We start from the raw sequence: 23,237 nt of genomic DNA on the forward strand, positions 1-23,237 counted from the left end.
GAAGGCGCGACTCGTTCATGCATGGAGTGGAAGGTTTTATTCCTCGGCATCGAGTTGGGTTCTCTCTCGTCTCTCGCGGAGGGAAAGCGAAATTCTTGTTCTTTAACGTTCGACGGTCAACACGTCTCACAATTCTGACCATTTGAAGATTATTCTCCTCCTTCTTTCAGCCTCTACAAACACGACGAAACACAATTTGTCTCTTTTTGTTTAGATTTCGATTGCTGCAACACCATTTCTTTTTCCAGATCGATTGATTGATAGGCGAGGAGGCTGGTTGGTTTCAAAGCTTGAATCATGTCCATGTCGGACTCTGATTTCTCGTCTCATGGCGAGTACAAAACCTTCAAGCAAATTAGCCGCGACAGTAAGTTCTTTTTCTTTCTCTAATCTTCTGTTTGAATTTGTTCTTCCTTCTCATTCGATGCCTTTCCTCATCAATGTTGATTGCTTGTAATTTCTTTCGTTAGTTATAATGGTGTTTGAGATTGCACTTGGCATTTCTTACCGCTTCCCACGATCTAAATACAGTTGCAGTTCTAATCTTATTTTGTTTGATCCGTGAGGTCATGCCGGATACTTGCAATGGTTGATGCATTGAAAGCGGTTTCTTTTCGATAGAAGAATAATTGGTGACTGTTGGTTGAACATCTATATTAAACCCATGGAATTGCTATTATTATTGATCCGAAGATCGTATCTACATTCAATTTTACTTGCGTTAATAGTAACAAGCATGATGATTTGCTGCACATTTGTTGTTACAACGCGGGCTGCACTTTCATCCGCGTTGTAACACGTTAGCTCTTCTGGAGAGACGTGTAAAAGTAACGGGAGGTGGGTTGGTACTCCCGTTATTCCCTTTTTTTTTTTTCCTTTTTTTTCAAACAAAAAAAAAATGAAAAAAGCATTTTCGGCAGGTCCTCTCTATTCTTTGTCCTCCCTGTATTTCAGGGAGGAAGACTTTGAACAATGAAGAGAGCATCTCCTGGAGTCTGGTGAGACAAATACTTGGGCGGTGGAAGAAGACTTGAAAAAGGGTGGTAGAGATGAATCTTTTCGGCAGGTCCTGTGTCCTTTATTTGTCAGATGGAAGACATACATTGATGCTTCCGGGTCTTGGGCAGAAGGTTTTGAACAGGGTGAAACTTATGTTTTGAATGGGTTTTAGACTTTGGGCGGAAGGTTTTGAACAGGATAAAACTTCATAAATAGTTGTTTGACCAACTGTTATAATCCCCTTCCCCCTTTAATACTGCCGGCAACAATGTTGAACTCCTGAACCTCTTCCTCTCCCCCTCTCTTGTTTGCCCAGTGTCTCGTTCTTTTAACATGGTCCAATTAATACCGTTTAAAAAATTTGAAGCTTCTATGTGATTTTAGAGATCTTCAAAGACATGTCTTTGAAGTTTGAAGCCTCTATGCTCAATTATTAAGGTATAGGGGCTTGTTTTGAGAAAGAGGTGTAATAAACTATCAAGATTTATGAAGCTGGCGTCATATTGTTTAATAATTAGTTTTATGTGATTTTAGAGACATCAAAGGCATCCAAAGCCTCCATGCTCAATTATTAAGGTATATGGACTTATTTTGAGCAAGAGCCATAATAACTATCGTTTGTGGGCATTGGGAAGGCATACTCTCTATTTGTCCTTTTTTTTGTTTGTGTTGCTCGGAGGAAGGTTTTGAATAATAGAGTGGGACTGGTTTCTCAATGGGTAGAAAAATAATTGGAGAAACAAATACTTGGGCAGTGGAGGACTTGAAGAATATTGGAAGAGAAATATTTCAATAGGTTCTATGTTCTTTCTATTCATCGGATGGAAAACATGAACCGGTTGTTTTCTCTCTTTGAGCTTTTGGGTGTGGGCGGAAGGTTTTAGACAGAGTAAAATTTCAGACTTTTAGGGTGAGCTAGGGTTAAAAGATAAATGTTTTTTTTTTCATTTTTTGTTTGAAAAAATGGAAAAAAATGAGTAATGGGAGTGTTGACCCACCTCCCGTTACTTTTATACTTCTTTCCCCAAAAGAGCAACGCGTTACAATGCGGAATGAAGTGTAGCCTGCATTGTAACAACAAATGTGTAGCCCATCTGAACTCTGGGAAAAGATGGTGTCTTCCATATACCGGTAAAGATCTGTTACCATCTCTTTCCCGGTGGGTGGGTAGGAATTTCTAATAAAGCCACAAAGGAGTGTGAAACTGTCTTTCAAGTTTCTATGAGCAAAGAATATGAAAGGCTTGACTCATGCATATGAGAAAGAGGAAGTTGTTGCTTGAAAAATAGCCATTTGTAGGTTGTTGTCGAGTATATAAGCAAATAGCATTTATACCCAGTGTGAGCTCGTCTTACACAACTAGTCCCAAGCCCAGCTATAGGAAGGTTGTAGGTTGGCAGCCGACACTAAAACTTTTTCCAAATTCTCATGAACATGGATCTTGATTTATCTTTGAGTGGAACCACTAGATAGGATAGGATAAAAAATGATGTCCTTTGCAGGAACTTAGGAGTATCTCTAATAGGTTATAAAATGAGAGAAAGTAAACTAAGATGTTATTAATCAGTTCATGCATGCTCTTAGGGATACACATATGACTGCGGTAGAAAGGGTATTTTGTTTGAAAAACATGGCCTCATGAAGTAGGAAGCCTACACATATGCAAGTTGAGTAGGTTGTATTGATGATAGGCGGTTTAAATCTGAATATGTCACGTAACATTGTGTCACAAACTCTGAAGCCCCTTTGTAAGAACATCACCAAGCTGCTCTTTGGAGCTAACATAAGGATTACACACTAAATTCTTTATCCTAAGCACTTCAATCACCCTATGAGCCATAGCCTTATATTTATCTTTAGCACTTGATTTAGCAACCACATTTTGCTACTTACTCTTCCATGTCACCAAGTTTCCTCCCACAAAAGTACCCATATCCATTGGTGAACTTCCTGCCATTCACAACACTTACCTAGTTTGCATCAGTATAAATCTCCACTTTTAAGTGATTTTGCTATCTTGAAGAGTAACGCAGTTCCTAGATATTTCTTTAAGTACTTGAGAACTCTCTTAGCAACTTCTATGGTACCTTAGGAGAGTGCATGTTTGGCTGTGACATAGACAAGCACAATAGTCTTCCCACTAACCTTTGAAATTATTTTACATCCTTCAAAGGTTCTCCGTCACAACCACCCAACTAGTGATTACAATCAATAGGGGTATTAGTTGGTTTTGCACCTAGTTTGCTTGTGTCCTATAATAGATCTAGGATGTATTTCCTTTGATAAACGAAGATACCCTTTTGGGAGCGGGAACCTTGATTCCAAGAGAATACTGTAGTGGTCCTAGATCTTTTACCTCAAACTAGAAAGCCAGAAACTCCATCCATTTTTGTATCTCAGAACTTTGGTCACCTATGATGATAATGTCATCTACATATACAATCAGTGTTGCAACCCTCCCTTAACTCCCCTTAACAAAGAGGGTGTGATTAGAGTGACATTGCTCGAACTTCACCTACTAAATTGCCATATGAAACCTACTAAACCAAGTTCTAAGAGATTATTTTGATTCATACAAGATTTTTTCAACCTACACACTTTGCCTTTAGTACCTTTGGCTTAAAAACCCAGTGATTGAACCATGCATACTTCCTCTTCCAAGTCACCATTTAGGAATGCATTTTTTATATCAATCTGGTGTAATTCCCAATCCAGATTGGCAGTTAGTGACAAGAGAACCCAAATAGAATTCATCATTGCTACTGGAGCAAAAGTCCCAACATAATCAATGCTTTATACTTGGGTATACCCTTTTGCCACCAACCTTGCTTTGTACCTATTGAAAATACCCACTTATGCCTACTAACATAACCAACCTTGCTTTATTGAAAATACCCATTTATATATGCCTAGTAACATTCCTCCTCAAGTTGAAGCACATAAATCGAATTTCCCCAGATTGTTACAAAGATATTTCATTCTCACCTCATTTAAACCTTTGGTAAAAAGACTAGCTAACTAAGAATCTAACCGCAGAAATTCTGTGGAAGGGGGAGAAGAATATGGAGTTTTTTTTTTTTGACAATATTGGAAGGGAGAGAAGAATATGGACTGATTGACCTTAACCAAACTCCTTAACAACTTTGCTAAATTGTCCAAACTAGGCTCTCGGAGGCTGCTTTAAACCAAGGTTCAAAATATCAATACAGGCCGATAAGCCAATAGGGGCGTTTCATTTATGTAATCACCCTCACCACCAAACACAAATGTTTAACCACAAATCTGATCAGTGTCACCACACACAACTAAGAATTAGGGTTTTAAGCCTTAGCTGGACACACAGGAATACTCGACAATATGGCTACAATGCCCAACAACTAAACCTCTATTCACCAACAGTTCACAAAACCCATGTGGCAAGGGTTACAATAGTTGGGAGGGATCCCACAATCCACTACAACACGCAGACAAAAGGCACATACCTTTACAGTCAACTTCACAGCTTGTCACCAGAAGCACTTATCTTGGTGCTACAAGCCTACAACGAAGCAAAAAAGAAAAAGAAGGAAGAAACTGGTGTTCAGATCAGTCTATTGGGAGTTTTCTCTTCACACAGTCTAGTTAAAAAAAGGTTTCCGAAAGAATAGCTTGATTTGGAGTCTTTTACCACTCAGTAGGATGCTTTGATACCATATTTTCCACCAAAAACAATAGAAAAAAAAAGAAGAGAGGAGAAGAGGAGAGAAACTTTAGAGAGCCAAAAAGTTCTGGCTGGTGGCGACAGTTATGTTATTTATACTAGGGGACATCACAAACAAATAAAAAGAATGAGAAATTACAGTGGTGCCCTTGTTGTCACAGTCTAATATAAAAAAAATAAACTAACAACACTCTAACAACAGAACTGATGGAAAACCTATATGGTCATATTTATCAAGAAAAACCTACTTAGGAGAGGGTAGATAAAAGAATTTGGGTCTGAGACAAGTCAGGCTAGTTCTTAGTGCAATTTTTACAACAAAATCAGTTAGAACGAGGAAAAGTTTGTTCCCTAGTTCTAAAGTTTGGGTCAAATACATACCATCAAAGGTGGCCTTGCTTAAACAACTACAGATAGAAAATTTTTGCTAATTGATATGCTTATCAAGAGGCATGAATTTGAGTAGTGACCTTTGTGCCCTATGTGGCAACAATGGCTCTAGCTTGTTCATTCATTGTAGGTTCTCCTGCCAACTTTGAATTGTGCCTCTAGCTTGTTTTGGAGTGAAGGGATGCCTTCCTAAGTCAATACCTTCCCTTTTCCATAGAGGTTGCAAAACTGAGTAGAATGGACAAGGTGTTGCTGAGCATGCTACTCAAAGCAATATTACAGGTGGTGTGGAAAGCAGTTTTTCATGAACTCCAAATGGACAATGTGTTTATTTTGGATATGTGTTTAGTCCAACACTCAATGGATTTTTTAGCACACTTCTATGCAATATTTATCTTATTTGACATAAATGAAAAGCTAATGTACATGAATGCCATTTTTCATATCAAATGTTGCTTAGTAACAAAGGAAACCATTTAATGTGAAAATTCAATAAGAAAATAATTATTTATATTTTTCCATTTACATGTCTTCAAATCCATGTTTTCTTGTCTTGCCAAGTCAAACTCTTGGAAACGTGTTGGATTTTGGCTTCTGTGTTTGTGTCCATGAAACACTAAGGAAGAAAAGAACTTGTAGATTTTTGAAAATAAAGTGAATGAGATGGATGTGGTAAAAAGAAATCTTAAAGGATTACTTGCTCATGGCTGAGCATATAGAAACATTTTCAAGGAATTTCAAATAGCTCCTTTTTTTATACTAAAACACTTATTGTAAGCTAAATTCATACGAAGTGATATAGTGTTGTACATTCCCAGTGTACAGGTTCTCAATGGACATGGTTTTTTTTTTGTGAAATACAATACTATTATGACTAGAGTAGTAAAAAATATTATGATATTAATGAGTTGTGAAAAAAGGTAAAAATGATCTTTTTATTTTTTTTGGCAAGGAAAAGAGATAAAAAACTTTGTCTCTATCACTGAGACCCTTAGAGTAAGATGAATACCTTGAGGAGGAGATAATAATCTGTAGGAATCACTGATACCCTTAGAGTAAGAAAACGAAGTTTGAAACCTCAGTAAAAAAAATCAATAGTCCAAAAAAGGAAACTGTAAGTAGCAGCCGCCCAAGGAAGATGATCAAAACTACTTCAAAACTTCACCAAACCAAGAGATATTTGTACAACAGATAGATCTGGTCTGGCGACACCAGATCTGAAGTTTGGCCTTGATCTGAGATATCCTAAGAGAGATCTAATGAAATCTCTCTTGCAAAGTTCGAACTTTGTTTGTACAACAGGTAGGGTTGATAAAAAACAGCCCTATACACTCCACCGGTTGAAGGGTTCGGTAGATCTCAGTAGAGAATAAGATCAGAGAGCAACCTGCTCTGAAACCATGTCAGTTCCAGTCGAAGAAGAGAAGAGACAAGAGAGTCACACGAAAATGGATGGGTGTATATAGTCCCCACACGCCCAGAAATATATATATATATATATATATATATATATATATATATATATCAATGTGAGAATGGACAACTCTGTCCTTACACGAGTAAAATATGTACAGTAATGTACGAAGAGATATACAAAAGAGCCAAATAAAAGAATGTTAAATTATGAAGTTACCCCTCATCCTCTCTACACTATACACTATATGTCATTCATCAAAACTTTTCTTTATCATTTCAATTTTTTTATTTAAAACCTTTAGACCGTTTTAACCTCATACCTTGTAGGGTAATTCTAGATTAGTAATCATTATACTTAAGGTTTGTTGTTTTTTGGGATATTGGTGAACCCTTTGTAATACTTATGTTGTATGCATATGTTCAGGATTATTGCATGAAATGCTTCGGTCATCTAAAGTTGGAGATACAAAATCAAGTTGGAAGGTACTATTAGAATTGTTATTATGAATTGGAAGTAATATTTTTTATGATAAGTTAGCAAAAAGTTTTATTTTATCTCGGGTTGACAAGTCTTAAAATGCTTGTTCAGAGTTTGAGAGTGGCTGCTTTGTGCAAGAAAAATGCCAAAGATTAAGCCCTTATCGTGTCTAGTGTCTACCCCTCCCATGTTCCTTAATAGCTGGGGCCAACATTGACAATGGACTTTTTTAAGAAAAAAAAAATTATTTTGTAGTGTTGTGATACTTATATCTTATATTCTTATGTAAGCAGATACAAGTCTTTTTTTCTTGTTTTGTAGTCATAGGGATTCTATAGATCAGGTTTTTGTCTCTGTGTTTTTGCCTAAGCTACTTAGTTGTGCTCCATTCCCTTACCTTCACGTCATGATCTCTAGTGACTGGTATTGTGTACCCAGAAGAGATTTCCTGTAGTACTTGCCATTCACTTAAGGAGGATGATTTGACCAATTAGAGATCCTTTATAATGCATGCACATACAAATACGTGTAGGTATCAGGAAGTCTAAGTTCCCCATTGGAAACTAAAAGCATGTCATCCATAATACTTGTGGTTTGAATCATGTCTAGAGTTCACTACTTCACTATGCTTGATATGGATCAATAACCTGGTTGTAATCCCTTGTTTTTCATCTTGGCACCAATGATGCATGATTGTTGCATTGTCTCAGCTCTTGTTAAGTTCTGTTGTTACAGTTTCCAAAGAAAACAGACATTGAAATAAATTCTTCTTTATTTTCGCTTAAGTTGTGTTTGGTTTGATATAAAGTAATAGATCAACGGAAAGTTGGGGGAAGTTCTTAAGAAATTTCACAAAACTCCTTAAATACTTTCCCTTAAACTTTCTATTTCTCTTTTATTTTCTATCAAATCAAACATAGCCTTTATTTTGTGGATGTTAAAATTTGTTGTTATCTTAAATCTGATGGCGAACTTTATCCTCTTGAAGGCTTTCATGTAACTCAACTGGCTTGCCAGTTATCTTTCATGCCAATTTTTTTACTCTCTCTCTTGGAAACTTATGGAATATTACCTCTGGTTTTTATTTCTATGAGATTCCTACTTTATTAGCCTGGTCAATTTTAATACATGATGAACAGGTACTCATCATGGACAAAGTTACTGTCAAGGTCATGTCTTACTCATGCAAGATGGCTGACATCACAGAGGAAGGAATCTCATGTAAGCAACAGAAACCACTCTTTGAAAAGTTTCAAGCTTTACTTTTTATTCTTAGATATTGGTTTGGTTTTTCAGCTTGAGTGATGTTGTTTCTCCATTGGTTTCTTGGTTAGAGTTCACTATGTTTTCAATGATTCTTGCAGTGGTGGAAGACCTTTTCAGGCGAAGACAACCATTGCCCTCCATGGATGCTATTTACTTCATCCAGCCAACAAAAGAAAAGTAAATAATTTCCTTATCTTTGCAATTTGATAGCCATTTTCTTGGTTCCTGTTAGAGAGAAACTGTATAATTTTTTTTTTCTATCATTTATAGGTAGAGTCTTGTTTACCTTTTTTCCATTCTTTATATATTACAGTACATGAGTTAGTTACCTCAATTATAACTGCACCTGTATCATCTGCCCTTGTGTTCCCTTTCTTCTCATTTCATGGAGGTTGGAGTAACCTGGGATTCTTAATCAAAATCTGGAAATGGGCTATTTTAAACTGTAAAGTAATGCAACTAAATAGACAAACACATTAAGAGTTTCACATGCTTGAAGCACTTGGGTACAATCCACATTTCTTTACTTTTACTTTAACTTTGAATTTGTTTTATGTCAAGGTTGCTTGCTTTGTCCAGGCATATGGCTTGTATTGCACATTGGGGAGGGCTTTTGGGCTTTACAGGAATTGGATATAGGGGTTTGATTACTTTGATATTGTATTTTGTGTTTTTTATTTTCTGTAGTGTTTGATTTTTTGGTGATCATTCATCACCTATTTTTCTTTTCTTTTTATTTTAATGATTTTTTTTTTAAATGGGAGCCATTAGAGACGGGTTTCATAAAACTCAATTTTGATGGTAGCAGCATGGGGAATATGAGGCCTTCAGGAGTTGGAGGTGTTTTTAGGAATGAAGAGGGCCAAGTTGCTGCTATGTTGGAGGGTTTGCAGCAGGCGAAAGATCTCAATTGGAAAAAAATAATCATTGAAGGTGATTTGAAGGTAGTGATAGTGTGGTTGTTGAATGATGAGGGAGTAATTTGGAGCTATAGGAATTGAATTAAATAAGTTTAGATGGCTGATTAGAAACTTCCAAGTAAAAACTCATTGAGTACAAAGATTGTCTAATTCTTTGGCTGACACATTAGCAAAAAAAAGGGGTGGTCAGAAGTCAGCCCTGACTTCTACTGTAGTACTTATTGTATTGTTTTCTTATTTATTATTTTTTTTTCACTTCAGCCCTGCAAGGGCCTCTCTGTAATTTTTGAAATTTCACTTTCTATATAAAGACCCTTGGGGTAGGGTCGAATCATTCATTCTTCATCCCCAAAATTTTGTATTTTGCTCTGGGTCTATTGACATGGTATTAGAGCAAGCTGTTCTTTCCTTGCTCATTTGTTGGGCATATTAGGGTTTCTGTTCTCAGGGTGCTTTTGGCTGGTGTTAGGGCTCTTCTAACCGTTGTTCCTCTTGAAGGCTTCTGTTTGGAAGGATTTCTGACCAGTTGTGTCACCTAGAACCTTCTTCTTTCCCTCAGAAAATCAGCAGAAACTGGCAAGTCTTGGAGGAGTTCCGGTCTTCTCTCCTAGGCGGTAGCACTTTTGTTTTCTTCCTCTGACTGTGTACTGATTTCTCTTGGGCGGCAGCAGCCTTTCTCTCTGTGGTTCAGTTTCGAACAGTTACAGATTAAGGAGTCTCAACAATTTGGCTGCTTCCTCCCTCAATAGCAGCAGTATTCGAACCTGGTTTCTTCTTCTAACTGAGGAACTTCAAAAGACATCAAGTCTTCTCTTCAAAACTGATATGCAAAACTTCTCATTCAGGTTGGTGCATCACACTATTGTCATAACCGACTGTTATCAGTCCTTGGAACCCTAGTTTTTGTGCTGCCCTAGGGTATTTTCTCTTGGTTATCAGTTCTTGGAACCCTAATTTGTGTTGCCCTAATTCTGTGGTGCTATTGGAGGAATTTTCATTCTTCTCTAAAGTTTCCTGCTGAAGTTGCCTTGGATTTGTCTATATTTCATGCCTCAGCCCTCATTTTACTTTTACGAAGAATACTGTGTTCAGCTGAAGTAATTTTTTCTACCTTGTTCATTGCTGATTTGAGTACTTTTCCAACATCAGTACTGCTATTCTGGGTTGTTTTTTGCTCGTTTATGATGGCTGAAAAGGTTGATTTTCTCCCTAAAAATTTTGATGGAACTAACTACAATATGTGGAAGTTCCATTTTGATTTCTATGTTGAGGGAAAGGGACTTGAAGGTTACTTGAATGGGACTATAAGTAAACCTAATGAGGCTGAGGCTGATAGTAAAGCCTATACACAATGGAAGATTGACAATAGAAAGTTAGTCTCTTGGATTTTGAACTCCATTGTGCCTCACATTAGTGTTCCTATGAGAAGACTGAGGACTACCTATGAGATGTATGCCTATTTGAAAAAGGTTTATCATTAGTCCAATATATTACGACAATACTAGATTGAATCTGAAATCTTTGCTTATTACCAGGGGGACAAAAAGATACAAGAATACTATTCAGGCTTTATTGATCACTGAGCTGAATATGGACTTGTTCATACTGAACCCTCTGATCCCGTTGAATGTGTCAAGTATTTGCAGAAACAATCTGAAAATAGGAAAGTTAACCAATTTCTCATGAGGCTGAGACTTGAGTATGAAATAATCAGGTCAAATATTTTGAGTAGAGGAACTCTTATAGACTTGAACTCTATGATGGGAGAGTTGTTGAGGGAAGAAACTAGACTCCTAACTACTGCAAACATAAGAGGGAAACATTATGTTTCAGGGATTGATACTGTTTTTTCTTACACGGGGGAATAAGAAATCTGGTGGAAAGGACCCTTCCAAAACTCAATGTTATGAATGTAAAGAATATGGTCATATAACCTCTCATTGCAAAAAGAAGAATGTCTGCACATATTGCAAACATGGACATATCATTCCAGATTGCCCAATTCGTCCACCTAAGGGACCTATGAAGAAGAATCATTTACGAGCTTATCAAGTGTTTGGGGGACGAGTGTCCGATACCCCTATTGCCAAGGGAGAATCCTTGACTTCCATAAATAAGGAAGAGATACAACAACTGGTATCTTCTTCCATCTCATCTGCCTTTTCTGCTATTGGCCTATCTGGTGAGTTCTCCGGTTATTGCTCTTCTCCCGTTTGGATAATTGATTCTAATGCTACAAATCATATGATTGAGGCCTATCTTGAACCTTCATAGATATTGTTTGAGACCAATCATCGACACATTGTCACCACTAATGGTGAGAAATTTGACATCATTGGGAGTGATGACTTGTGTATCAAACTTTCCCCTTCAAAATCCTTGTTCCTTGCTAAAACCTGCTTTGTTCCTAAACTTACTACCAACCTTATTTCGGTTGGTCAATTAGTTGATGAAAGTCATATTTTAACCTTTTTCCTCTGATGATTGTTTGATTCAGGACCAGTGCACTAGGAAAGTGAAAGGGAAGGTGTGTAGGATGGATTGCTTGTTTGCATTGGAGTTTGAAAAATCTCCATCAACATCATCCTCTACTTTTTTGAGCTCTTCTACATTGAGTCTTGGTTTGAGTCAAAAAAACTATGTTTGGGATTTGTGGCATAAATGCTTGAGCCACCCAAATTATAAAAAACTTAAATACTAGTTTGATTCTGGTTTTATTAAAACTAATTTTTCTTTTATGAAATCCTTTGATAGATCTTGTGTTTCTTGTTGTTTGAATAAGAGTCATATTTTTCTATTCACTCACCAAGTTGAACATGCTACTTCACCTTTTGAAATTATTTATATTGATGTTTGGACTTCTAATGTTGTTTCTCTTCTTTCTTTCTTCTCTGTTCTTCTCTATCATTTAGGGCTGAAACCAGTACAGATCAGATCTGTAACACTTTGATGGTAGTGCTTTAAGAAACCTAGGGATGATTGGCATTAGTAATGGCAATTTTTCAACCAAACCTGCTAACCCACCCAATCCACCCATTAATTGACAGGTTGGATTGTGTGTATATAATACCGGGTGTGGTGGGTTGGTTAACCCATTGAAAGAACATTTAAATGGATTAAGTGGGTAGGGTCATGGTTATCCAACAGGTAACCCATTGCTTTTGACATTTTGATTTTTCTCTCTCTGGTTCGTCACTTCACCATTTTCATCTTTCTTCTTTCATCTCTTCCATGACAAAGATAGTCTCCTAACCCTAGATTCTTCTCTCACTCTATGCTTGTCTCCTCATCTCCCTCCCTCTCTAAGCAATCAAATTCTTTGTTTCTCTTCTCTCTTTACAGTTTTCTTAACAGTTTTAGGCCAATTGAAATAAGGAATGAAGCTTATGATCATCTCCATGACTGCAAACCCCGCATCAGTGGAATTAATAGCAGAGCTGCTATTTTCGTCAGGTTTAGCGATTGGGAAAACCAGTGAGGTGAGGAAGCAAACTCCGATTGCAATGGCGAAAGGTGTGTCGCTCTGCTCTTCATTTTAAAGTTCTAAACTAGGGTTATGAATTTGAAAATTTCGAAGTTCAAACCAAGAATTTTGTTTTTTATAGAGATAATTTGTTCCTTTGTTCATCATCAATCAGACGGTAGTAAATGATTATAGAAAATCAAATCTAATCTGGGAAAGGAGTACAAGTTATCTGTGTCAACATCTTAAGTGCTTGCTATGATGTTATGTGTAGTCAGACATGCTTGAGCATTGATTGATGTTTGTTAGTTGTCAACAGGAAGAAATGGGCCCCACTTTATTTCAATACTACTTTTGAGTGGGTTGAGTGGTAAACATTGGACGTTTTCAGTGGTAGAGATGGAATCTCATTCAAGTGGTGGGTATTGAGATGGCAGATCATAAGCCGATTAATCTTATTATACGGATAAAACAGTTTGCATAAAACCACAAAGTCCACATCTTTTTTCAAAAATCTGGTAGTCAAGGAGATTACAACATTGAGGAGCCATTAGATTACCGGTGAAGTTGTTGAACTGAATGACTAATATTTTAAGGGAGTTTGTGAGTTCTTTAATGGCTTGGATTGTTTATCTTTTTTTTTTCATTTTCTATTTTGTTATAACTTTTATTATATTTTCCTATAACTTTTGTTAATTTCTCATTTTCTATGTTTGTATAATTTTTGTTATGTTTTTCTGTAATTTTTGTTATTTTTTGCATTTTCTATATTTTTTATAATTTTGTATTTTCTACAATTCATGTTGCTTTTTTATGTAATTTATGTATATCTAGGATTAATGGGTCAAGCAAGTTGGGTTTGGTCAAGGGAGATTTGAGTTAAATTCAATCCATTTTATTTTCTCTAAATGGATCATTAACGGGTTTGTGGGTTAGATGGGTTGAAGCTCAAACCCAAACCCACCTGATTGGCACCCCTAATTGGCATTGGTTGTGTGATCAGGGAGAAGGATGGTAATATCTTTTGGGCCTTCAGTGGTCCAATTGGAACAACAAATTCTACCAAGTCTGATGCTTTGGCAGCTCTTAAAGTGATCCGAATTGCTAAAGACTTGGGTTTTACAAGAATAGCTGTTGAAGGTGACACTGCAAACACAATCAAATGGTTAGGGGAGAAAGATGATGGCCCTTGGAAGCTGTTCCATTACCTAGCCGAGGCTAGAGACCTTTTGGGTGGCATGGATGCAAAGCTCACCTTTTGGGTGGTATGGATGCAAAGTTTGGGACTAAGAGAGATTCTCTCTATAGCAACTTTACTCTTCCTATGTAACTGAAGTCCGTCTTCATTTTCTTCTGTATTGTACATCTCATGTACTTTTTCTGATTTAATGAACATTGTTAACATCTCTCTCTCTCAAGAGATTAACAAATGGATTAGCAGACTATTTAGATAATCAAGGAGTGAACAGGGATCATATGTTTTGGTTCAATTATAATTTTTTTATATACTTGAGGCTTCATGTCACGCTTCTGGTGGGATGTCCTGTTTATCTACCTCTGTTGCTTCTATCTCTTGATTAGTAATAAAATTTTATCATTATTTATCAAAAAAAAAAAAACAAATTGAAGAGGCTAGAAGAGCTGGGGACATACCTAAAAGGACTTGAGTGGAAGTAGTAAGAAATGATTTAAGTGACCATAATTTGACAATGGATATGTCACTGAACAGAGTGAAATGGTGAAACAGGATTCAGGTAGCTGACCCCATATAGTTAGGGCAAGGCTTAGATGATGATAACGATTTTACACCTACAATATTATGTATATTCCCTATTCTCACTTTCATTCTCCATAAATTCTCTTCTCTTGATTACTTTTGTTTTATTTTTATTTTTATTTGTGCAAGTTCTATCATGATTTTGAGTGTCTTTACATGTTCTCCTATTGCACCATGGCTTGGAGTGGTTTTTCCATCTTATTCTTTCATAGTTCAACACCCTTAGCATCTCTCATCTTTTGCACGAAGCCATAAAACACAGGAAACTAAAATTGATACTACATGTGGTATATTTTTGCCACAGATGGACAGATGGTTGCATTCTAACTCTGCTTTTGGTAACTTGCAGTATTGTCATGTTCTTGTCAGACATGTCTGGAAGAGTGCCTTTATACAAGAAGTATGTGAATGATTTACTTCCCCCCTTTCCACGATCTAGTTCTTTACATCTATGCTCTATAATGTTCAAATTAGTTTAAGCATTAATATTTCTGTACCAGGGCATTTGTTTTCTTCAGTTCACCTACTCCAAAAGAATTGGTTACTCACATTAAGAATGACACAAGTGTTTTACCTCGCATAGGTGCATTGAAAGAGGTTAACATTATCTTCTTTTTATATAGCTTTGCAATTTCATTTAATTAATCAGTAATTAGCTAATTATGTTCTAATAAAGTACATAATTTAACTATTGATCTTTTATCAGTATATTTCGAACTTTTCTTGGTGCTTTCATTATTGAAAAGTCTAGTCTTCCTGATACTGATTGTTTTCTTGTTTTGGTGAGGTATGCAGTTCAATTTGGAGTATTTTCCTATAGACAGTCAGGTATTTGCCAATACCCTTGCCTTTGTAAAATTCCTTGTTTAATTCAAATCATATAGGGGCAGGGACTTTTGCAAATACTTAATGGTGGAGATTACCATCATTCTGTGAAGGCCATTTTTGAATAAATTTCTTTCTCACAGATGATGTGAATTTTTATCTACAAAATACTGATTAGAACACGATCATGAAGGGCAATCCCCTTGGAAACACACCTTTCTGTCCATGTAGTATAGAAACCCTCTTCAGATTGACATTGTGCAAGAGAATCTGTTCTTTAAATTGGGTTTTAAAATCAATGCATCCTTTAGATAGTTCTAAGCTTTAATATGAACCAAATTATTTTTACTGCAATGGAACTTTCATGGTCAAAGTTTGAGTTGAATTTTGATTTTTTTTCATTTGAACTCCGGTAAGGAGTTGTTTGATAACAGCTTAAGTGGCTGAACCGAAAAAAGCTAATTTCTCTGTTTTTTAGTGAACATGTTTTTAGGGAGGTTGTGATCCTTAATGGATGAAGATGAAGTCGTGTAGATTATTGTGCCCTTGAATATTTTATTATTTAGTTATTTTATCCACTAAGGTAGTGTTAGAGGTTTTGAAGAAGCTGCAGTGGGCTCCAGTTGGACATATGTGGTTGGGTGTGGAGAGGTTTCTTTTCCTATGTAACGAGTTCTCTAGCATAGTCGGCGATGGAGACAATGGTGTGGAGTAGGAGTTTTCAGATTGAAGCAAAAAATCTGATTTTAGAAGATTTTAGAGGGCAGGATTGAAGGTATCTGAAGTTAAAGGAGGAGGAAATCTACGATTTTTCTAACCGAAGGAGAAATACGATGGCTAAAGGGTTTTGTGGATGGGGCGGTGTTCTCTGTTAGAATGGTAGGGTGGTGAAGTTCCATGAGCTCAGTAGATAGATGGTATGAGTCAGTGCAATGATGGAATAGAAAAGATTGGTATGTTACTATTACAGAGTTCACTGAAGAAGATTATAGGCAAATGATTTGCCTGCCGGAAGGGAAGGGAAGTAGTGACTGGTTGAGGTTTTCAGAAGATTTGCAAAAATATCTTTGTTTCTCAGCTTCGGATTCTTCGAGAGAAAAGATGCTGAATGTTTTTATGGAAGCTGATCGCCTTGCAACAACAGAGGAGAGTACGGAGCCCAATAGGGGTGTAGTGACAGCCAGTGATGATCAGAACAAACAGGGGTCGTTTATCATAGCTAGCTCACATAATACGCCAAAGTCAGTCGTTGGAAATGGAAAGCAGTGTTTGGGAGAAGAGATACGTTGTTACTGTAGAGGAGAAAGTGAGAAATTAGAAACCAATTCTGAACTCTGTGGTGGAAGATTTGAAGATAAAAAATAGTATCGCCTATCTTCCTTTTAGCAATAATAAGGTTTTTGTTGACGTAGGAGACGAAGTAGTGGAAGATTATTCAGCAAAATCTGTTGCAGGGTTGGTCTTGTTTGAAAAATGGAAGATGTCTTGTAATGAGAAAGAGTTCACGGAAGCAAGCACTACTGTTAAGCTGATAGGGTTTCCGTTCAACCTTTGGAAAGGGGATTCAATTGACAGAATAGTATCAGCGTTAGGTGATCTATGGAAGATTATGGTTTCGATGATCTGTACACTATAAAGGCCAAATTGTCTGGGGTGAAACCAGAATGTATCCCTCGTTCCTGTGACCTGTGGATTGAAGGACGATGGAGGAAGGTTTGCTACAAAAGGTGAAGTGGCACTGTGGGATGGCTATCCCAAGGTTGAAGAAGATGACAAGTTGACTTGGTGGTTTACACGCAGCAGGAAGGAAGAGGAGGGTGTGGGGAGCGGAGAAGAAGAGTCAGTCTCAAAAGTTGAACGGTCTAATGCTTTGCTTCGTGAAAAGAATTTAATGAAAAAGGAAATTTTTTTAAATCTTACTAGAGAGGCGAACAGAAGGGCGGTTCTCCCAAAGGGCATTGAGGTAATTTTGAGAGAAAACTGCAGAAAGGACAAGTGTTAAACAGGCACCTTATTTCGGTGAGAAGTATGGGACAAGTGGGCTTTTTTATCCGAAGAATCAAGATGGGCCGACTGATCAAGACAGCTCAAAAGACGGTGGGCCCAAGTCGATCAATCCTTTTGGTAGGCCTCCTAAGCACGTGCTGTTAAAAGATAGGTCGATTATGGACAGAAGTTTACGTCCATCATCATCTTTCTTAAGTCATGAGCAGGCTTCTCTTATGAATGGGAAGAGATAACAGAAAAGTTTTGTAGGATTTGGTTCACGTAGGAGGAGGGGAAGACTAGAGCGTTTAATCGGTTGAAGGTGACAAAAACAGCAGGTTCAAAAATCAAGTTTCCAAACTCCCTAGGAGCTTAGGAAAGAGGAAGAAAGAGACATGGAAATGGATGACCACAAGGTTCATCCGTTCTGGAGACACGAGCCCGCCAAGTCATCTGAGAAAATTGAAGGATGAAATAGGGCCAATTACAGTTACGGTTGGACCCCAACTGCTTTTGTCGATTTCATCCAGTGGCATCATTCAAGAAAAAGATGCGGCAGACAAGAACCAGCGGGGATTAAAGACAGCTATCCCCATGGATCTAGTTGAGATCCGAAGGATGTAGGAGAAAGAGAGGAAGACTTAAAGGTGAGCTTTGCATATATGTCATAACTTAAACTCAGATAAAACAGACTATTCAATCTCAATTAGAATGACAAAAGACCTAAATAACCTTGTAATGTCGATTCTAACACTCCCCTTCAAGCTAAAGAATATATCTCATATAGTCCCAGCTTGTCACATATGTAGTCCACTCTTCCCCGAGATAGTCCCTTTGTAAACAAATCTGTCCAATGGTTTTTTGAACTCACATGAATTATCACTCCATCGATCACTTTTTTTGTACAAAGTGGTAGTTGACTTCAATATGCTTTGTTCTCTCATAAAAGACTGGATTAGAAGAAATGTGTACAACAGTTTGATTATCACAGCACAATCTCATGGGCCTATCAATTGAGAATCCCATTTCATGCAAGAGATTTTTCAACCATACTAGTTCACATGTAGTATGAACCATAGCCTTGTACTCAGCTTCTGTACTGCTCCTTTCCACCACTGTTTGTTTCTTGATCTTCCAAGTTACCAGATTGCCACCAAGGAAGATACAATATCCTGTAGTTGACCTCCGATTTGACACAGATCCGGCCCAATCAGCATTTGTATACCCTTCTATCTTAAGATTTCCTCCATTTTTGTATAATAGACTACGACCTGGAGCACCCTTCAGGTACCTGACTATTCTTAGAACTGCTTCCCAATGTGGAACCCGAGAATATTGCATAAACTGACTCACCATACTTACAACAAATGGTATATATGACCGTGTGATAGTTAGATGGTTCAATTTTCCCACCAACCTCTTGTACCTTCTAGGATCATCAAAGTCTTCACTCGCATCAATACTCAACTTAGCATTGATGGTTTGGCACCTATTGATTATCAACCTCTTGTACCTTCAGTTCCATGGGAATTTTAGCTGGTTTGGCACCTAACAACCCTATTTCTTTAAGTAAGTCAAGGACATATTTCTTTTGACACAAGTTAATTCCATGCCTTGACCTAGCAACTTCTATTCCCAGGACGTATTTCAGCTTACCAAGATCCTTCGTGTTGAAGTGATCTTGTAGAAAGTTTTTCAACCTATCAATCTCATTCCTATCACTGCCACTTATGACAATATCATCCACAGACAGCACTAGTAAGATTTTTCCATCTTTTGAGTCACGATTGAATACGAAATGGTTTACTTGACACTGTTTCATGCCAAAGTTCTTCACTACTTCACTGAATCTACCAAACCACGCACATGGAGATTGTTTCAGCCCATAGATTGCCTTCTTAAGTCTACAAACTTTACCATCCTCTCCCTAAGCAACAAACCCTAGTGGTTGCTCCATATATACTTCCTCTGCTAAATCACCATGTAAGAAGGCATTCTTGATGTCTAGTTGAAAGAGAGACCAATTATACATTGCTGCTAATGAAATTAACACCTGAACTGAACATATCTTAGCCACAGGAGAGAATGTCTCCATATAGTCAACACCATATAACTGGGAATAGCCCTTGGCCACTAACCCGGCCTTTAATCGCTCTACACTACCATCTGGAAGATACTTCACTGTGTAGACCCTCTTACATCCAACAACATGCTTATTGGGAGGGAGAGTAGTAAGCTCCCACGTGTGATTGTGTTGTAAGGCAAACAATTACTCTTCCATTGCTTGTTGCCACCCTGGAGAAGTAAGGGATTCTTGGATAGTCTTAGGAGTGGAAACAGAGGATAGCAAAGATATAAAATGGTGATGGGAAGTAGAAAGGTGAGCAATAGAAACATAATGAGAAATAGGATGAGATGTACAATTACGTTTACCTTTCCGCAATGCAATAGGAAGATTAAGGTCAGAAGGAGGAGGTGCAACCACAAGATCTGTTAACAAGGGCTAAACTGGAGGAGGGGCTGGTGCTCTTCTGTGAGTATACACTTGTGTTATAGGTGGCCTCTCAGTATTAACCTGCACTGGAGAAGGTGGGGATGGAGCTTGAACATAAACTACGGGAAGGGGGTCTTCAACCGGAACTGGAACCACTGGAAGTGGAACCATAGGAGCAGGAGGAGGGACATCAGTACTCGAGAAAAAAGGAATGAACTCAGAGAAAGTGACATCCAAGCACACAAAGGACCGATGAGAGCTAGGGTTATAATACTTATACCCTTTTTGGGTTCTAGAGTATCCAAGAAATATGCATTTGGTGGCATGCACATCTAACTTGTCTAAACCAGGTCCTAAATTTTGAACAAAGCAAACACAACCAAAGACTCTAGGAATAAGAAGGAGCAAAGAAAGAGTAGGAAACAAGACTGAGAAAGGGGATTGACTTCCAAGGATGGACATGGGCATCCGATTGATGAGGAAACATGATGTCAGGACAGCATCACTCCAAAATCGCTTTGGGACATTCATATCAAGCATAATGGACCAAGCGATTTCAAGTAAATGTCGATTTTTCTGTTTAGCCACGCCATTCTGTTGTGGGGTATAGGAATAAGAAGTTTGATGAATTATCCCATGGTGCTCTAAATATTGCTGAAATGGTGTTGAGGTGTACTCTTTTGCATTATCTGAGTGAAGAATTTTAATATGAACTTCAAATTAGGTACGTATTTCACCATAAAATTTTTGGAAAATAGAGAACAATTCACTTTGATCTTTCATAAGATAGAGCTATGTCATCCTTGAAAAGTCATAAAAAAAAATTACAAAATACTTATAACCATTGTATGACACCACTTTATTTGGACCCCAAACATCTGAATGTACTAAAGAAAAAGGACTCAAGACACGACTATCAACTCTTGGACTAAAAGAGACTCTATGGTGTTTCCCAAGTTGACATGACTCACAATCCAACAATGGAAGACGACTTAAGGATGGAACCAACAACTTCAGAACCTTGAGAGATGGATGACCAAGTCTGTAGTGCCACTGGAGAGGGGTAAGAGATGACTAAAAAGCTACTGGCGGGCCACCACCGTTAAGGTAATACAATCCATTTGCTTCATGCCCTCCACCAATCTTCATCCCCGTCTTGAAATCTTGAAACACACAAGAAGAGGGATAAAGGATTATAGAACAATTAAGTGACTTTGTTGGTCTACTAACAGACATAAGATTAAAAGGGAACTTAGGTACATATAAAATAGAGGATAAGGACAATGAGGTCAAAGCAACATCACCAATAGCACAGATGGGTGAGGTAGAACCATTAGCAAGAGTATTTGTTTGAGAAGTAGAAGATGGGGAGAATGAAGAAAACATATCTGGAGTCCCAGACATATGATCCGAGGCTCTAGAGTCAATGATCCAGTGTGAGGGTTTGGAAGCCAAGCAAGCCATACCTAAATGGGCAAGAGTAGCTATGTTCTACTGAGAGGATGTTTGGAGGAACTTCTCATATACCTCATATGGGAGACTCACCTTTTCCTTCCCGAAAGCACCAGTAGATGTGGAGGGGGTCTGATTAGTCAGCTGGTTTGCACTAACTGTACCACTGCCACTAGTTACAGCATGATTAGCCCAAGTGTTGGGTGGACCATGTAAATCATAACAAAAATTAACACTATGTCCCTCTAATCCACACTATGTGCATTTCCTAGCTCCATTACTTCTTCCTCTACCACGACCTCCCCCTGACTTTCGACGTCCACTGCGGACCCCTGTATGATTAAACATATGGCCACCTCGGTTTCCTAGAAACCTACAACCACCTCCACCACCACTATTTCCATGACCTCCCCCTCTAGTCACCACAAAACCAGACCTGTCCGAGAGAGAGGAAGACTCTGAAGAATCAATAGAAATCCTCCGAAGACGGGCAAACACTTCTTCAAGAGAGGAGAGAGTAGACGTTCCCAGTATTTGTGCTCGAACAAGTTCATATTCAGCCTTTAAACCCACTAGAAACCTTGTCACATCAAGTTGCTCTCGCTGTTGTTGCTGAACTTGAACATCTGGAGTCAGAGGATGATATACATTAAGCTCATTACAGAGGTTTCTCATGCTTCCATAGTATTCTTCCAAGCTTTGGTTACCTTGCTTCAAGTTAAAGTACTCTTGATAAAGCTGATATACTCTAGTGGTATTATCTTGACCAGAATAAAGTTTCTTAGCATGGTCCCAGGTTTCCTTAGCTGTATCCAGGAACATAAAATTCACACTAATTTTAGGCTCCATGCTATTCCATAACCAGGTCATAATCTGTGCATCCTCCTGTTCCCAATCACTAAACCCTAGAGAATCAGAAGAGGGTTTTTCCTCTCTCACATGTTTCACCTTTTTCTTGGGTTTTAAAAACACCACCACAGATTTTGCCCATGTCACATAGTTCTCACCATTAAATTTAATAGAGGTCATTTGAACATTTAAGTAATCAGGAGAAATCATTACACTTGTCTTATTGTCACCACCTTCTCCAGTTGATGCCATCCTAACCGATTCACCTCACCCCACAAAGAAATCACTATAATAAACAAAAGAGTCACCCTCTACTATTCAGCACCTCACCACACACTTCACAATAAAATATAATTATGACCATACTACTGTTGTCATGAGTTCAGCACTCGAAAACCCTACTGTCAACACACATCCAAGTATAAACATAAGTAAAAGAGGTTCATATGCATACCTACCAATCCACACTGCCACATAAATGAAATCCAGCCCAAAAAGAAGCAACCACACTCCACTATTAACTGAATAGAGATTTTTGTTCACACCTGTCCACAACCAGCCCCCTTAGTATCATCGAGTAGAGGGCATTTAGTACACCACAACGTCGATCACCACCACAACAACTAGAGGCATATTTACTTCCAAGAACAAAAAACAATTGCTCTTTTTTGGCCTCTTATCGATCTTCCAATTTTTCTAAGAGTTACTTCAAAAAAATTCTGATATGGCGATCCCAGGAAGACGAAGGACGATTAAGTTTGAAACTGGTTTCTTATTGCTCTGATACCATGTGAATAGGTTAATTAACCCTAGTTCAGTTCTAGGTTCAAAGTATGTAGGAAGGAGAAGGAGAAGAAGAAGAAGAAGAAGAAGAAGAAGAAGAAGAAGAAGAGGAAGAGGAGAAGAAGGGTTCGGTCTAGGAGAGAAAAGTCTTCACTGACCCAGCCGACCCAGTTTGTATTTGTAGAGAAGATGGGCCGAATGGCCCATAGGCTGTTACTTTATATTATCTTTATGTTCTTCTCTGTAATGGGCCTTATTCTGGACCCATACTCTTCTATGTTCATTTTTTGTAATTTCTTGTTCAACTAAGGACCTCTCTTGTAATTACTCAAAGATTAACTTAATAAAAGAGTATTAGAGTGTTAGAGGGAGGATTAGTTCGAACTCCTCATCCTCTAACTCTCCTTGCCGCAACTCTCTCTCTCTCTCTCTCTCTCCT

At 37.9% G+C, this 23,237-nt stretch overlaps 1 protein-coding gene across 1 annotated transcript in view; it reads left to right on the top strand.

The window, feature by feature from the left end:
• LOC104596250 (SNARE-interacting protein KEULE-like) overlaps positions 1–23,237 on the top strand; it is a 100,409-nt gene continuing 77,172 nt past the window's right edge. Inside the window, exons 1-7 of the mRNA XM_010257334.3 lie at positions 1–367; positions 6,930–6,988; positions 8,123–8,204; positions 8,348–8,426; positions 14,759–14,809; positions 14,910–15,006; positions 15,205–15,237. Of these exons, the coding sequence (XP_010255636.1) occupies positions 298–367; positions 6,930–6,988; positions 8,123–8,204; positions 8,348–8,426; positions 14,759–14,809; positions 14,910–15,006; positions 15,205–15,237 (471 nt within the window). The 5' untranslated portion in view covers positions 1–297. The remainder of the gene's footprint in view (positions 368–6,929; positions 6,989–8,122; positions 8,205–8,347; positions 8,427–14,758; positions 14,810–14,909; positions 15,007–15,204; positions 15,238–23,237) is intronic.

The sequence above is a fragment of the Nelumbo nucifera genome, chromosome 1 (genome assembly GCF_055504915.1).
Source record: "Nelumbo nucifera cultivar China Antique chromosome 1, China Antique-T2T, whole genome shotgun sequence".
Taxonomy (NCBI): Eukaryota; Viridiplantae; Streptophyta; class Magnoliopsida; order Proteales; family Nelumbonaceae; genus Nelumbo; species Nelumbo nucifera.